Source organism: Diorhabda carinulata, chromosome 3 (assembly GCF_026250575.1).
Source record: "Diorhabda carinulata isolate Delta chromosome 3, icDioCari1.1, whole genome shotgun sequence".
In the NCBI taxonomy this organism is placed as follows: Eukaryota; Metazoa; Arthropoda; class Insecta; order Coleoptera; family Chrysomelidae; genus Diorhabda; species Diorhabda carinulata.
Window position 1 is genome coordinate 30,774,552 of NC_079462.1, and position 18,076 is coordinate 30,792,627.

Here is an 18,076-nt window from a genome sequence, read left to right on the forward strand (position 1 = left end):
CAATTGGAGATTTCGTCCTAAGGTCAATATAAAAGAATTGAAGATATTGTAACACATCATTCCAGATCTGAAATTTGCTGGGTTGCCACATTAACCGTTTTTACCAAGTTTTCGAGTATTTTAAAACACGAATACAACTTTTTATGTTAATTAAACTACTATAATGGAAAATAGTTTTATAACAGACTCATACTTCTAGTAATCTATTTTAACTATGTTGACAAATATATTTCTTTTCTATCTTTCTGAAAATATATGTCACTATATTTTTTTCTTCGAGGTATCGCTGGTGGTTCCAAGTTGATCCCAGATTTTTCAAGTTCTCCCATGCATTTAAAAAATTCATAAAATTAATTATAAATTTAATTTGTGGATGCGAATTTTACTACTTTTTAATATATTTGTTATTTGCTGAATCCTTTTTTATTGTTTTCAGCGATAAATATTAATTTGCATAATCGTGTCCAGGGATAGTTTATTTAGCTTTATTGATTCATTTTATAAGCTGTTTACAGTTTTTATACCTTGACTTGATATTACTTCTGCAATCCTTTTTTCCTTAGGAAATATTACATCTAAGAGATAATAGCTCCGTTTTGCTTACTTTAACTTTGAATGAAAATTATATTAACAGATAAATAAATATAGAGTGTAATAGAACAATTTTATTCACGCCGCCACTGTTAAATAGTATTATCATAACGTGAATTGATGGTTGCATAGAAGTAGTTCTCTCAGATAGTCTAAATACCGATGTTTTATTGGTAACTAAGTTTTGAATGTTCGATCAATCGTTGTCAAGTGTCAGAAAAAACTAATAAAAACTTTTGTACGTTCTCTTTGGATAACATTGATTATTAAAAGCCCTTTCACGTATTAACTAACCTCACTAAATTAAATAGCAGAAATTCACTTGCTACAAGAGTGATTTAATTACAAAACCAAAGTGACAATATCATAATAAAAACGGTGGATCTGGCAATGTTGTAACTTACTTATCGGAAACTACCTCAAACTAAACTTATTTGTTATCGTTTCCTTGATAGATTTGGGTACATAAAAAATTTCTTGTGTATTGATTAACGCAGTTTGGACAATAATTTTTTTTGTCTACACTAATTTTTTGTTGATTTAATCTTATTTTCGCAAGTTTCTTCATGGTGATTGATTAAAACTAAAAAAACGAGTATCAAAAATTATATTTGGATTACAATAAAGATAAAATATACACTATAATCTATATATAATTATCCTAAATTCCATCAATTTTATTAGAAAAAGAAGGCGATCAGAAGTAGAACCATTAATAAATATGGATAAGTTACTAATGTAATAGACATGCTATTAAAACAAAATCCTTCATCCCAAACTTGTCCAATTGGACAAACGCATTTGTTATTTATGCATTCAAACTCTTCATCAAGAACTTCAGTACAGTCCAATCTTGTCATACAGGGAGATCCATAATCTGAAAATGAAAGAAAATATATAAAAACAACGATGTTTAAATTATCACGAATACTGAAAGAAATGTAATAATAAGTTAAAACTAATATACGTTTAACAAAAACCACTCTATCAAGACTTATTTCCTGTTATTCTAATCGGTGCATTATCTATCCAAACAATATGATAACGAGCATTGTAAATTACTAGCACGGACTTTGTAGGCGAGATATGAAGTCATTTCTCTAGTCACCATTGCAGGAATAACTACAACTAATCATTTAGAATTTTAAATTGTTCTTATATTTTTTCTTTTCCAAATTTATTCCTTCACAAGTTTGTAGGGTTGAAATATTTTTACTTAACAATTAGCTTAATACGACTTTGAGCTACTATATTTATTACATGAACAGAAGTTAAACATTGCGTCTCATACTGAAAGAATTTGACCTGCCATGCTTGGTTTTAGTTTTACTGTAAATTTGCTACGTTCTTATTTGTGTCATTAATTGTGATGTAGTGGTCGAGGACTTATTTCGCTCAAGCCTTGCTACGCCACTGGTTTTTAAGATTAAAAAATATATATTACCTTTGGATTCCCAACATTTTCCATCTACAAATTCGAAGCCTTTGATACATTCACATTTTTTTGTATTACTGGAACATTCAGTGAATTTTAATTTTTGACACTGTTCCGTAACTTCACAAGCATCATCAAAACTTTCAGCACCTAAAAATATAAGCAAGCTTTTCACTAAAATTAACATTTTTTATTTTAATGATGAGAGGTTAATGAATAACGGATTTGAAGTTGAATGAATGTTGATGATGATAATAGTGACGTTCCCTAGTTGAGTATTTAATTATAATTATTTGTAAAATGACGATAATACCTGAGATTTTTTTATTGAACTTAAGTGGTAACTGTGTGTACCAAAAAATACGTTAACATTCGATTTACGATAAGTACAAAATTGACACAAGATCTGGAAATAACAAAATCAAAACCACTGGGAAAGTTCAAAAATTACAACTTTAACACAAAACAATATTCATCAACTTCATTTTGTGTTGTATTATGTCCCTTTCTTATACGATATGTCTGAATAATTGTAGCAGTGCAGCTTCTTTAATTATATCTTCTTTAAGAAAATAAGAATGTAGGTTTGATCTATGAAATGAATAAATCTCTTTTTTTTCATTAAAGTAAAGGAAAAAAAACAGCAATACAACGCAGCAATCTCTTATCTAGTCTTCGTAACGTAAAAAAGGTTTATTGCAGTTTCTACATTTCTTAAGGCCGCTTGACATGATGCAATACAAAGTGCAATGCAATGCAAGACGCAATATTTCTTCATCAAAAGCATGCGCAGATGAAGCTCTGCTGATTGTTTCATGCAAGATCTTGACATTATCAGTTTTGTGCCATTTTTATTTCATGCAAGTTCAAATCTAGTTACTTTGGCTTAACATAGGCTAACTGTTCTGTTTTCCCACAACAGTACGCAGAACTACAGAAAGTGGTTGAATATGTATTTAGTATATCAGGTCATAACTCTAATATCGAGAGAGTTTTTTCCCTCATAAATTCGCAGTGGTAAATCGATTTTTTATAACACAATAATAAAGACATGAAGTGTGACTAATTTCATAATTATTTGCTTACTGAACCACAGATACTGAGAGAAATTAATGGGGTTGAAAAGTATAGTAAAAATTAATAAGTTCATAATATTAGAATGTATTAGATACTATAAGTTATAGTAACTAATATTTAATAGTTATAGTCTATAACTAACCAAAGTTTCAAAACTTTGTAACAAAACGAAGTGTTTGTTTTCTATTTTAACAACTAGTTTTCAACTCGTATGATTTTTATTAAAAAATTTGAATATTTTAATTACTTGAATTTTATTTCATCTGTTTTCACTTGATATTTATTTAACTACTGCAACTCTATTAATACGTCCTGTTTAAAACTGAAGTGTCCTGGTAATTCTAACTTCAAAACCTGCTGACTTAATTTAGTTAACTTAGTTAATTTAATTGTTAAACTAGGTACAAAATATTAGATAAAATTTGAGGTTAGGAATTTTTTTACTTTTACTGTTTACAGAGACTTGCATGTAATTTCTTGAATGTTGTATTACATTATGTCAAGCGGCTTTTAATATAGGTACTTACTTGAAAGACACTTGTTATTATAGTTTGTATAATTCAAATTACACGAACATATGCTATCAAAGCATGATGCGTTTTCTATATGAGAGCAATCATTAACATCACAAGGACCTCCCAAATCTATAAAGTAGATAATATATTCGTATATTAATTACTGAACTCATGTATAGCGTCCACTACACTACTCGCGTTAATTTAATCGAAAAAGATAGTGTAGAAAAACTTCGTTTCGTTTGGATCAACTTTCGATCATTATTGATTTTTATTCACGAGTCAAAGGACTCGAATGAGTCGAAGTTCGAATACAATGAGTTCCTCGCGAGATGTCACTAGTGTGAGGACATACGCTTCGAACTTTAGTTAACGTCGAAGCATTGGAGCGAGTAGTGTAGTGAACCTCGAAAATTTGAAATATGTCAGTTAAAGTATGATAAAGATAAAATAATTCACATGACTCTATTATGGTAAGATAGATACACTTCCCAGCAAAATTAGCGGTCCATTCTTGAACTTGACATTCTGGTGGTCGTCAATAGTCTGATATGTCGATCCAACAATTTCAGATCATATTATTTGTTTTCCTCTGAATATTTTATTGACAAAGATGAAAAACCATATGGGATGAAAACAAATTTGATATATCCCCCCATTTACTACGGGTGGTCTGGGGAAAAATATATAATCGGTTGAAGTAAAACGCAAACCTTAACAAAGAATTTTGTGGCAACTATATTTCTAAAAGTTATTGGAATTTGAAGGTTTTTAATAAAAAGCAAAACTATGAAGGCCGTCGACAACAGTAAAGTCGAGCGGAACGTCAAATTTTTGAATCAGTGTAAAGCTTTTAATGAAACAACTTCCTAAACTAATCATTTTGCCCAGGTATGCGAGTAAAGCTTTAAAACTTATACTAACGTCTACCCTAATTTCACTCTCGAAGAGTGTGCTGCAGCTATTAAGTTGATTGAGAAGGCTTCTTACGAGCATAAATTGGCATAAAGATTCCATGTGGCACACTAGTTGACTTCTAGAGCATTAAAAATGTTGTCGCGGGTGTGTATTTGATACAAACCAATCAATTTTTGCGGTAAGCAAAGATATTGTAGGAAGCTATCAAAAAGAAGCATTTATACGGAGAGTAGATGACTGGACCTCTCTTATCCAGTGAATATCGATCAGCACACCACATATGATCGAGTGTAATGTTCTCAAACGTCTACAGATTTCACTTATTTGGCGAACTCTTTCGCTGATTTGGGAATACAATCATCATCCTATAGTTCTAATGATAACTGTTATGCTGCCAAAAATTATTCGTTGATAATTCTGACATTCATACACACATTCCTTAAGAAACATTTTGCATGCATAAAACATACGAGATACATCCAGAAAGTAAATTTCCCGATGTTTTCCCTTTAAAGTAAATCATCGCATCTATTGCGCGTGCGAAAAAGATCTATGAGGTATCACATCTCAGCCACACAGTTTCCTGCCAGTAGCATGGCCGCAGTAGTTCCAAACATATGCACTCATTCCTTTTCTCGCCGGCTGCTACAAAACATTGCATGAAGTACTGCGGAAATAGCGATGTACCATTCAAAACAAGAGGCGTGGAATGCTTACTACAGGTGTTGTGTTTCTTCATGATATTGCTCGTTCACATACGTCTCGACGCTAAGCATTTGTTTTGTCGGAATTTGGCTGGGAGTTGTTAGATCTGCAGCACTGATCTTTCGTCTAGCGATTTTTACATTTTCTTGTTTTTCAAGAAATTCCAACTCAATTTATTCTATATAAGATTGAATAATCAATTGATACAAATGGGTCAGTGATTAAAATACACTATATGAAATTTCACCAAAGAAAAATAACACATAAATGACCAGTGAGATGGCCGGAATACCGCAATGCTCTGAAGTATGGCTTTAAATATATGTTTCTTGGTTAAAGAAGCCAGAAAGACGCCACATAAACACATGGTAACTGAAATTAAGAAACTGGAATTAACCACTTGCTACATTCTCTCAACTGTATATAAATATATTTCCGCCATTAAATGGATCTAAGTTTTGAAGTTTTGATTATGGTGAACAGTTTGGTGGTCGTAATTTCTGTTCTGAGATTCGATAAGAGTACCAGGAGCAATGTTGTTTCTTATAATCGTCATTAGTAAAGCAGCCAGTCTGTCCTCAACAGCACAAGAAAGATTTCTTTGTTTTTCTGTAAATGCAAACAACTTTTGTTGTTTTAGTAACAAAATTGTATCTATACTTGGTGAATACTTAAGACCAGAGCCACCTATTACAAAGGATTGGTTAATAACTTTGCTACATATGCTGATTTGTTAGGAACAAATTTAAAATTTGTGGGCACATCATTTGGGATTTTGACCTTACCTCATACAATCATCATAAACGTTCAATTGATGGCGCTATGAATTCAAAAGTTCAGTTATTTTTAGATGTAGCTTTCACTTAACTAGTTCAAAAAACGTATTTCTTCACTCACCTGGTAAACAATGACCTTTAACCTCCGAAAACTTCTCTTTACATACACACTGTTCATTCTGGCATCTTCTGTTGTAACCGCATGATGTATCTCTTACACATGTGTCTGAAAGTATTTTCAAATAACAATTGTTTCATTTGACGTTTTTAGAAGATTTTTTTGATGATACATATGTCAAATCAGTATCATTCGATTTCAATAATTAGTTTTATAAAGTGTTTAATTTACCATTGGGAATATTTCCTACTTTCTCACAATAGAATGTTTCTTCGTCTAATTGAGCAAAACTGCTGCATTGACATAAACCACTTGAATTGCAAAACGAATAGGGACCCATGGCATTGCACCAATAATCATTCACACACCTTTGGTTATCCTGCACGGTAGCTGAAGTAAACGTGTGTAATGAAACCATATATTATAGACTAATTTTGATATATTGAACGTATGAGTAGAAAAAATATTTTTTCAGCAACGTTTTACTCACATTTTATACATTTTCTGTTATATTCATCTGCAAACCAAAATTTTATGCAATAACAAGCTCCATCTTGCAAAGTGGAAGCTTTGATTTTACAATCTTCATCATTTGTTGTATTTATCGGTATTCCAATTTCTGGAATACACATATTTTCTGAGTAGAAATAGCCTTGAAGGCAAACGCATATTCCATGGAAACAATAACTATTTGGTAAAGCCGAGGAACAAGTGTCATTTGCCTTACATACGGCAAAACCTGCAAAGGAAAACGTATTAAGCTTAAGTATAATGAGGAGTAGATGTTATCACTCAGCATTCAGAATTTTACCTGGCAAACAGTTTCCTTCCTCTACAAAATAACTATTTTTACATCGGCAAGTATTGGTATTTGCATCACATACTGAGTTGGCCATATTTCTACAGTCGATATCACTGGTACAATTGATGTCACCTAAAAATTGGTCGTTTAAAAGATTAACCAAAGACATCCACTAATGGAGCTTTGAAGCTCAAAAAAAGCTGTGTCTGAAATCACTATCGACAACTAGCAATACATTTTAATAAGAATTAGAGTTTGAATCTATTCAAAAAGTCGATTAATAAATAAGAAGTTAATTAGAAAGTGTAATTGTAAATCGTAGAAGAAACGTCCGCTAGCTTCATTAAGTAGACGAGAATTATGGATTGCGATGGCAATTGATTAATTGAAATGAAAGAAAAGACATCAAACCAAGGTCAAAGTGAGACATTGTTGTCAATTTAAAACATCATGAGTTCCATAACAGATCGCTCGTTTTTGAATTTATGAATAAATCGATATGTCTATTTTAGTTGGATTACTTTGGGATCAACTAACTAGAGATGCGAAAAACCATCAAAAAGTCGCCAAGAAAATGAAAAACCGATCAACCTCATCCAAGTACCAGTTACTATTATGCTTTTGAACGTGTTGAATACGAATATATAAGTTATTTTTTCCTAAAATAGACAAATTCACTTTTAATGCGAAAACATGAAAAAATATTTCGTATTTTTCGGTGTCTGTACTTTTGATTTATTACTGAAGGAAACAAAAGTTGTCCAGAATACCCAAGAGACTTTTCACTTATGTATAAAATCTTTAACTATTGTTTCGACTGATAAATAAGGTTCTTTTGTAATAATTTTAAAGTCGATTACATGGGATAAACATCTCAACCTCTGGATAATAGATTACGAAGTCATCAACAAGAAAAAAAAAAATAAAACCGCATTAATAAATCATAAAATATAAAAAGTTTTGTAACCATGTTACTGTACTGTCAAGGAAGATGGGATACTCACATGATGGCAGATTACTGCTGGTCTTTAAAACGGGATTGTTCTAAAGTACATTCAAGAATGTCACGCAAAAGAAGTTTCCGAAATGTTTAGAGGGTAATTCGTTTAAATGATGAATTTTTCTGTTTTCTATTGTATACAAAAAATAATATCTGTAATATCTGAGTAATATAATAAAAATTCCTTGTTTAATTTGTTTCTTTAAACCATAGTGTAATGTATAATTCACAAAAATGTTGATATCTTAAAAATTCGAGCTGATAGGCAAAAACTAATGGCATATTTGAATTCAGGGCATCAAAATAATAAGAAATCACCTCCAAAATCTTCGGCACCAAAACCACTGTTGACCGAATCACAAAACGGCACAAGCCACATTTTATTATTTCACATGTTTCAACTATTTCTATGTGAATATAATTGTAGTTTATAGATAATAAATATGTTTCGGTACTATTTTAAGTTTTTTGAAAAAAGTCAAGCTCAATGTTATAAAACTAACTACGAGAAGAAAAAGAAAAAACCAACCTGAGGAGCCAGTTACATATTTTTTCTCATGTTGTGTGTTTACTAGTTCCTTTGGACTATGCAAACTTTTTTGAGGATCAGTTTTTTCAACGCATTTACTAAGAGCACAGATTTGTGATGAGTATGGTGATTGGTTACAATCATAATTTATAGCACAACCTGAAAAATGATAAGCAAAACGAGTAAGCAACTATTTAAATATAAAACAGTATATTATTATCAAGCAAAAGGTGTTTTTGAATATGAGTTCATTTTAGCATACATATATAAGTATAATTGAGAATCTAATTTTTTCGAAATATCTCATCAAGAAAGATGTAGAGAAAAAATGAAGGGGATTTAAATTTTTTATGTAGTTACTATTTTTTAATAATAGAAAGATTTACAGTCTAGGTCAGGAGTTCCTAAACTTTTAAAAAGACCAAATACCTTTTATTTCATGGAACTTGATATTTCACAATAAATAAATTTTATACTCATTTAAAATCAATGTAATTTTCAGTAATGTACTCTGACAATGATTTAGAGAGATTCACCAAATATTCAGTTATAATAGTTTCAATTTCATTTGGTAATTCCAACACCTCTATTTGTAGAAAGTGGAGAATATTCAGCGATGTAGTTTTCCATAAAGGTAATCCAGAAATTTAATTTTCTAATAGTTACGCAGTTAATTTATTTGTTAATATAAATATAGTCGATGATTTTCCCTGTAGAAATTTCGAAAAGATAATCTTATTTTGTGTTTAACACTAAATATAATCAGACTTCATTTGCCTTTTTTGCGAAGATCTTTAGCTCTTCACAAAGTTCATATAACCTGGCTAGAACTTCACCTGTTAAAAGCCATCGGATATATTTCTAAATTAATCTGTTTTAAATTTTTTCAACTAAAGTTTCAAATAAAAAATGTTGTTTCTTACTATTTATTCACAAGGCATCACCATTGGAGTACATATTTACCAGAGATTCTATTTTATATACAATTACATGAACTGCTATTTCTTCAATTCTCTACACAAAAAGTATGGTTGTAAAACATCTATTAGAACTAACATCAAACAGTTTTCGATTCTTTTTTTTTGGAAATGGGAATTTTATTATTCATAAATTTAATACTAGTTGATTTATTCCTATTTTTTCTGATTATTTTTCCTAGGTATCAACAATAACATGCTGTTAGATTTTTCTGGAGTTATCAAAAGCAGCCAAGGGAATAGTGTATAGTCGTGCAAGATTGTTTTGATGTTAGTCCTTTCAGATATTTGCCGGCCAAAGTAGCAGTCTTTGTAACTATATGACATGAAGAAGACACACAAAACTTTATTTACGTCGAAATAATCGTTTTTGATTGAAAAAAGTTTCAGGTGCTGTAATTCAAAACATTAAACTAGTATTACAGAAAAAATATCCCAGAAATCTAATAATATTTATACATTCCAGAGAGAATAGTGAATGATTTCTTAAAAGACACTGAAATTTATGATTTATAGCTCACTAGTGACTCATATGTTACTTTATATTCCTGTAATCAATATTGTTATGAGGTAAATGATTCACGGTACTAGAAAAAAATGATATATCTTCGAGATTACTTGTTAGGACTTGGTTATAGAAAGTGATGATGAATAACACCTATTTTCAATTGATTTTATTGATTAAATAACAATATATTGGTTCTAGTTAAATTGTTTCAATATGCCATACTGTTTACTCACTTCCATCGTCCACTTTTTTTCTGCAATCACTCCCTCTGTTGTAATACCCATCGCTGCATGTACAGGTGTTCTTATCATCACAGTGCATAACGCGATGATTTATTTGGTCATAACACATTATCGATTCGTCACAATAATCACCAATATTAGCATATTTTTTGCATTTTCCTTCAAACCACGTGAAATTTTCTTTGCAATCGCAAATATTTTTGCTGCATTCTGCATTATCACCTAACCATTCGCATTGATCATTTTCTACACAGTAGCCTTTATATTCAATAACATCTGAAATCATTAACGTTTATGGAAAAGTCAGTTTACTATGAAAAAATTCATTTGCAACATAATTCCCTTTTAACAACACTACAGACGGTGAGAATAAAATGTCTTCAAACTATTGAAAAAATAAGTTCTGCAAATACGAATTTGCCTCTGTCATTACCTCTTCATTCCGTTAACACATCCAGCGCATAGAAAAAGGGTATCAAAATCTTCCTAAACCGTTTGTAACCATATACATTTCAAGATAAACCTCAGGGTTTTACTTGCCACTCGTTTACAAAGTTATTGCTTTCAGTTACTCATGCTACTGATTTTCGTCATAAGAACTTGTAATATTTGAAAGCATCGAATCACTTAGCGACAGCAGTAATGTTAATTCATTGTCAGCGAAGACAATTCAGAAGAGTTTTCTTGTTGATGCATGAATCTTAAGTTTGAAGGGTGTACTACTACATATTTTTTTATATAATTCCATTGCACATGCAGTATACATGTCTCATAAAAGCATGAGTTCCTTTTGAAAAATTTGCGGAAATTTTGGAGCTATTTGCTTATGATTGGGTTATACCAAGTATCCATGATTTCTGTGTGAAAACTAAGATTTTACATAAGAAAACATTCCATCAATGGTCAAACAAATGCAAATTGTTATCTGACTCTAAGGATATACTTCATGCATCTTGGATGAAGAATTCTACTAAAACTATGTTTAGAAGAGACAAAAGATTCAAATACATTGTGGTGAAATAGCCCTGGATAAGTGATTCTAAAGTTAAAGAACGTTTATTGCTATTCCTCTAGTTCGAAATCTCTTGAAAGATAGAAATTTGTCTCAATATTTGTTGCATTGCGTTATCTGTACCCGAAGAAAAATTTTCATAGGTCGCTTGGAAGCTCTTATGGTTGATACATTACGGTCAGTGTACAAAGGTCGAAACTGTAAAATTTCCTAAAGATGCAGTTATTGGACTTTCGCTTCGATTTCTTAAGAATTGTTGAGGACCTCATTGATGAAAAGTGAAGGCAAGAAAATTTGATCTGGATGTAGTGGGCGACTACTTTTAACTTAAATCAAAAGCTGTTGCATTTTCAGGAACATCGTTCATGAGTTAAATGTGTTTATGCTACAGGTTAAGCTCGATATTCTAACAAAGTTAAAAAACGAATAGTTTCGGGCTTAGGTGGCTAATACGTAGTACGATAAATCGTTAGCATTCATATACAAGGTGTAAGATATGTTACTGCAAACAAGGTTGCATCACGAAGAGATGCAGAAAAATCGACAGGCTTTCTTTGTAATTCCAAATATTGCTCGGTTTATTTCTAAATCAACAAATGAAAAAATTGGTCTTGTGTCAACAAATAAAAGTATCCAATTTTATATTTTCTAAATTTACTATTTTTGACTAAAATATATAATTTGCAATAAACCAAATTTTATTCTTATGAAAACTGCAATTCTATTTAGGGAGATTTGTAGGAATGCTTTAATAGGTAAAGTCCAAAGTTTCATCATGTTTCAAATCAATTCGACTCAGAAACGTTTCGTAAATAAATAATTACATCAATAAACAGCAAACAACAAGAACATCATGAATTCAATAGAAGAACTATAATTATAATCATAATCTAAAAATATATACAAGAAGTTAAACTTTGCGTGAATATATATGTTTAACTGTCCCCAAAGAAGGACAGGAATTGCTCTAGTGACTTTTATATCGCTAATCTTAGACCAATTCATATACCTAAAATTCAATTATTTAATTACTGGGTAACTGGAATGAATAAATTTGCAGTAGCGTCATCTTACTGGAAATAAATAAGATCTTCTCTTAGAATCAGCAGTATCAATTTAATTTTACAAATTAGTCTTATAATATCTATAAATAAAGCAAATTTATTTACAAATGCACCAGCACAAACGTTTAGTTTCTTCTCAAAAAATAGTGATAATTTCGCAGAGTTTTAAAAGGAACTGATGGAATGTCCGTTGTTTGTCAGTATTCACTTAAATTATAGTTCATCAATTGCTACAGTATTTTTTTAAAACACTGCAATGATGTCCAAAGTAATAATATTCCCATAACTTGAATGAATCAATTAAGAAAAAACTTACACGGCATACATTTTTCTCTCTCCATACTCCAATATGATATTGTATCGCAATTACATTCCCCATTTTTGCAAATAGCATTTCCGCTACAATTCCAATTACTTTCGCAACTTTCACAAAGAATTCCTAAAATAAAAATGTCAAATTTCTCTATTATATGAAAGATATTATATATCAATAGGTCCAGAATACATAAATCAGAGAAATAAGGAGATAAATATATAAAAAAATCAGAATAAATTGATACCCTTGACTGAAAGAATCACCAACGACGAAGTACTCATTGGTCGCAAAAGAAAGCTGTTGACAATATAACTATAGAAAACTGCTTACTAAACAAATGATAAAAATTGGAGAGAACTATAAAATATCCAAAGAAAGGAGGAAACGTGTTGAAATGGTGATTGATACAACAAAAAACACTCTCTGGAAAGAGTTTGGGAGAAAAATTAGAAATAATAATCTATTTTGAAAGAGTAATGGAATCAAGAAATGGAAAGAAGGGATAGAAATGGAAAAGAGAAGATCTTAATCCATACTAGAAGATAAAATAATAGTAGAAAACTGAAAAACAGTACAGCACCCAGACATACAAGTTTTTTGCCACTCAAATTATGGGTTAAGCATTGGAAATTGAATCAATAACGATGAAAAGATCCATGAACAGTCGTAAAAATAAAATCCGGATGAAAAAATTTTTCGAAAAGGATAGAAAACGTGGAAAGCGTAAAGAACAAAGAACAAATAAAGAATTCTATCAATTGAAAAGTGAAAAGACGGTATTTTCGGATCATTCCGAAACGTTTTACGGAAACAAAGTAAAAATAGTAATGAAATTTTTATTATAATACAAAATAATTCTTAACAAAAACGGAAAAAATCATAGAAGATGAAAAGAAATACGTTAAAGTTTTAGTTTGTCCAGCAAAAAATTCGAATGGAAAGCTTTTGGGGGGGAAATGGGAGCTAAGGGTGAATATTTATTTTAACATATTACAGAAGAGTAACAAAATTTGAGAAATCAGAGGAAATCATGAAATAAGGAATAGAAGACGAAAAAAAATAAGTGGAGGAAGCTATATGGAAACTGAAAAACAGGAGATCCCCTAGACGTGCAAAGTTTTTTTTTAATTAAATGAGGCGCTAAGCATTGGAAATTGAATTAAAAAAATTGAGAGATACGGATAGAAATATTACTCACAAATGGTAGAAAATGTGGAAAGCGTAAATAAAAATTATGAAAAGTTGTACGAAGTATCGACTTTATTATCCAATGAATCATTCAATTTTTAGGATATCAGAATCCCTAATATGAAAATCGAAGAAATGGTATTTTCAGATAATTCTTAGACGTTTTACGAAAATGAAAAATGAAAATAGTAACAAAATTAATGTTACAATAAGGAAGGGCATGATAAGCTGTATTTCCTATACAAATAGTCTTTGTTCTTGCTCCTGCTATGATAATTGTCATGCTTAGGAGTCCCAGAAACACGGATGTCACTTGTTTCAATTATTAAGAAAAAAATTTTGGTATATTGTTTTCTTATGCTTTTATCCTATCTTCCCCGTCTCGTCATGATATTCAATTATTATTTCGATCTAATTGTTGTTGAAATTTGAAAAACAAAAGTCTAGAGTGAGGTACCAAGTATTTTATTATTTCAATCAATGTCAAGTAACAAGTACATTTATTTGTAAAATAGAAAGACATTCTTCCATCTCGATATAGTTAAAAGATTATTACAAGAATAAATTATTCTGTAAAAAATGTAATAATAAAATCAGTTTTTCGAATAGATTGAGACTTTTAAATAATAAAATATCATACATTCCTCGATTTCGAGTTATGAAATTCGTTATTTCTACATCGCTATTTTCAAAACTAGAAAATTTTTACCTGTGAAATATGTGGTTAAACTCAACACAAAACAAATAAGCAGCATCCTGCTACAACAATCTCTGAGCTTACTTATAAACTGAGGACACAAATCGAGACAGGTGTTTCATTATCAAACAAGATAATACCTCGTGTAGAAGTGATTCTGATAATCAAATTAGATATTTCACCTCATTCTAAAAAGATTTTAATTCAAGAGTATCTTATAATTAAATAAGAGAAGACTATTATTTGAAATTTATATTCAAATTTTTGTGCTAGTAAAACTAAATATCTCACCAATAACAATGAGTAGAGAAGACATTTTTAAAAATGAACATACATTTATTATTTTTCCTGTAGTGATATAGAAAGGATTTGCAATGAAAATAAAGGAAATGAACGGCCTAACAACTATTGAATCTAAGCTGAAATTCATACTGAACTGCCACTACAGCAACACTCACAATTTCACTGACTGCCGCGCGTTTACATTCAGTCTCTGAAGACGATAACTTGATTATCGAAACGCGCGCCAGGCAGTGTAATTGTGAGCGCTAGTGTAGTGGTAGTGTAAACAATGTTTTCAACTATTGAATCTGTATAATATGAAATACAAAGTATTGTATCTAAATGCTTTCACTTAAGAAACTATTTCATTCTAAGGTTTGCAAACTATAAAGTCAAGACTGTAACACAAGATTAGAATAAGGCTACTAAACATTATATTGGAATGGATGTATAAACTGAAGCTGCACATATAGGAAGATAGAAACAAGAACTAGATAATTACTAGCCCAAAAGGACGATATAATATAACTGCGAATATCGGAAAATGAACTAAAAAGAATTTATTCAGTCTTATAGAAACAGCAGAGAGAGAAAATCTTCTATCACAAGAAAATAAGAAGATAACACCAGAAAGAAAAGGAATTAATAGATTCGAGCTTAAAGGATAAAAAGTATAAAATTTTCGTAGCATGTGTATTTTGGTGTAGTTAGCAAGGACAACGGCTATCAGACAAAAAAAAATAGTAAAAACTATGAATAATAAAAAAATTACAGCAAACCAAAATCTCCAGAAATATGGTATGTACAGAACAATAATTAGTATGGAATCAGAGAAAGGAAATTGAATGATAATGGCGAAGTAAAGTATTCAGAGGAAATAAAAATTGAGGAGACGGAGAATGAATCATGAAGTAAGGAATTAATAAGAAAAAGCGAAGCATTACTATCCAAAGAGTAGTTGAGGATACAAGGAATAGAATAGAACAAGCTAGAACGAAAATAAAGGACAGATCAAATGAAACATGGATATACAGAACTATTAGAAGCCTTTAGAGTTAAAGAAATAGAGAGATTGGAAAATGAATGCAGAAAACAGGAATAAAAGGAAGGAAATCACCTCAACGATTAGAGCTCAAAAGGCTTACGTATAACATTCATATACTGTGTATCTGTGATAAAAAAACATCTGGATGATCACTGTTTGCTAGAATTCACATTTGTACACATACACACTATTTTGAAAATAGTGGGATTTACGAAATTAGCCGTTATAATTGTCATAATAATGCAATGAATATAAACACGTTTAATTTGATTTTGATTATAAGGACAATTCAAGTAGAGTGAAGGATCTATTCCTGAAAGTCCACTTCTTTAATTTCTCAATTCATGGACCTATTTTATGGGCCTTTGCTTATACGTGAACTTGATTCTAGATCTTGTAATTATTTATGGTTTGTTTAGATATTTTTTTCATTTTATTGTCTTTCAAATAATACCATAAAATAATGAATTTTTGAATACTATTTCTTTTCAATACGTCAGTTAAATAAATTAAACGAGGCGTCAAATTGTAAGAATATTTATTGATGATTTTCTATTATACAAAATTATTATACATAATTATAAAAGGTAATTTCTAGATTAGATTATATTAGATCAAGTACAGCGTGAATGCAATGAATTTACCTCGCTAACAATTTGACCTATTGAATTATTGTGTACCTGTCTTTAAAAAACTTGAATGTAAATATCGTAGCCTCTGTTTATGGACAACCTTGGACTCAAAGATGAGATGTTCGATTGGTTCTTTTTGTTCCTTGCAGAAACGACAAGGACTTGAGAAGCTTCTTCGATGTTCTTAATATTGTAGTTCTCGAAAAATGTCCAAAATGAGCGTACCAGTTGGAAGAATAAGGAAGATATGGTATCCGCGATCACATCTATGGTTACCTTACATTTCTTTAGAATGTTTAGAATGCTTAGATGTCCAGTAAGGTCGCCGAGCTCTGTTCCTTCTATGCTTTTTTTGTCCCCTTTATTGCTCCACTTTCCATAAATCTCGTAGATTATTAGATAAGAATTGAATGTGAAAATTTCTTGCTGAAGTAGGTTTCCTCGGTGAGGTTCTTTTTCGAGGAACAACATTCATTGGAGACAAAATTTATACTGTGTACTTAATAACATATAAAAATTTTGTTTTGAATGAATAGTATTGAATCAAAATAAAGATTTTCAGTCAGCTAATTATTAGCATGCTTTCTAGATACTTTCAAACAATGACCTGGTGTAACCCAGTAATCGAAAATATGTTTTTTATTTGTTTTTAAAGATAAATATCATTATTTGTTGTTTCTTATCAATTTAAAGTCTACATGGAACTATATATTTTCAATTTTATTAATATCATATGCAAATATCAAAGATTATGTGAGTAATACTTCATTGGTGCTTCACATAAGTAGTTAATTTGTTACAAAATTGTATTTTATGAATAATAAAATGTTTAACGCAGGTCCGGCTTTTATTGATTCAAATTATTTTCTATGTATTTTTTTCAAGACATAGAAAATACTCTGAATTTCTTTATTCGCACTTTGAATTTTTTATACCGATTTTAAGTACCGCCAGAGACAAAAATATATAATGGAATAGGGCGATCTTGTAGATCAATTAATTAGCTCTCTAGTCCAATTCATAGATTTCCATACCTAATGTTGAACTAAAACGAGAATCATCGTGTATAGAACAGAAATTTTACCGTGTAATCACGTAAACTTTTTTGGAAAATTTGAGGTAAACTGATCCTAACAGTGCACATTTATATAATGTGCCAGATTTTAAAAAATATTTGAACAAGTGACCTAGCAGAGTCGCAGCTTTTGAAAAGATGTATATTAGATTACATCTAGTATTTTAATAGTAGGTATTCTTGAATCTTGGAGAACAAGAAGGTTGGTTGCATTTAGAACAAGATAATGAGCTCGAAAGACCAAATCAAATATGTCTTCAAAGAGTACAAATTGGCTTTACGAAAACAAAATAAATGAGAATAAGGAAAATCTGGAAAGGCAGAAATACTAATCATAGAAGGTTTGACAATGGAGATAGAAATGGAAATAGGGGAGAAAAAGGGAGACGCTATTTAATATAGTTCTTGAATAACAATAAAATAAACTGCAATCAAAAGGAGCCTTGCATATACATCTGTACAGATATTAGCATATGCAGATGATTCTGACACTAACAATCACAATTACACTGTCTGAAGCTCGTTTCGATAATCAAGTTATCGTCTTCAGAGACTGGAAGTGAACTGTTTAC

The 18,076-nt window shown here is 30.5% G+C and overlaps 1 protein-coding gene across 1 annotated transcript; it reads right to left on the reverse strand.

Annotated features, from left to right (window-relative positions):
* Positions 1–1,181: 1,181 nt before the first annotated feature.
* LOC130891023 (tenascin-like) lies at positions 1,182–14,597 on the reverse strand. Its single transcript, XM_057795494.1, has 11 exons — positions 14,483–14,597; positions 12,586–12,708; positions 10,185–10,469; positions 8,467–8,625; positions 6,947–7,069; positions 6,626–6,874; positions 6,367–6,525; positions 6,139–6,243; positions 3,631–3,747; positions 2,036–2,176; positions 1,182–1,468 (listed from the first exon to the last, which is right to left on the reverse strand). Exons 1-11 carry the CDS (start codon positions 14,526–14,528, stop codon positions 1,272–1,274), a joined length of 1,704 nt encoding a protein of 567 aa, XP_057651477.1. The 5' UTR covers positions 14,529–14,597; the 3' UTR covers positions 1,182–1,271.
* Positions 14,598–18,076: the final 3,479 nt, after the last annotated feature.

Bases quoted from the DNA above. Each gene is read 5' to 3' on its own strand.
- LOC130891023 (XM_057795494.1), bottom strand. From the start codon at position 14,528: ATGCTGCTTATTTGTTTTGTGTTGAGTTTAACCACATATTTCACAG. The intron at 6,526-6,625 runs GTGAGTAAAACG...CGTTTACTTCAG, and splicing joins TAACAGAAAATGTATAAAAT to CTACCGTGCAGGATAACCAA. The intron at 6,244-6,366 runs GTAAATTAAACA...AAATACTTTCAG, and splicing joins AGTAGGAAATATTCCCAATG to ACACATGTGTAAGAGATACA.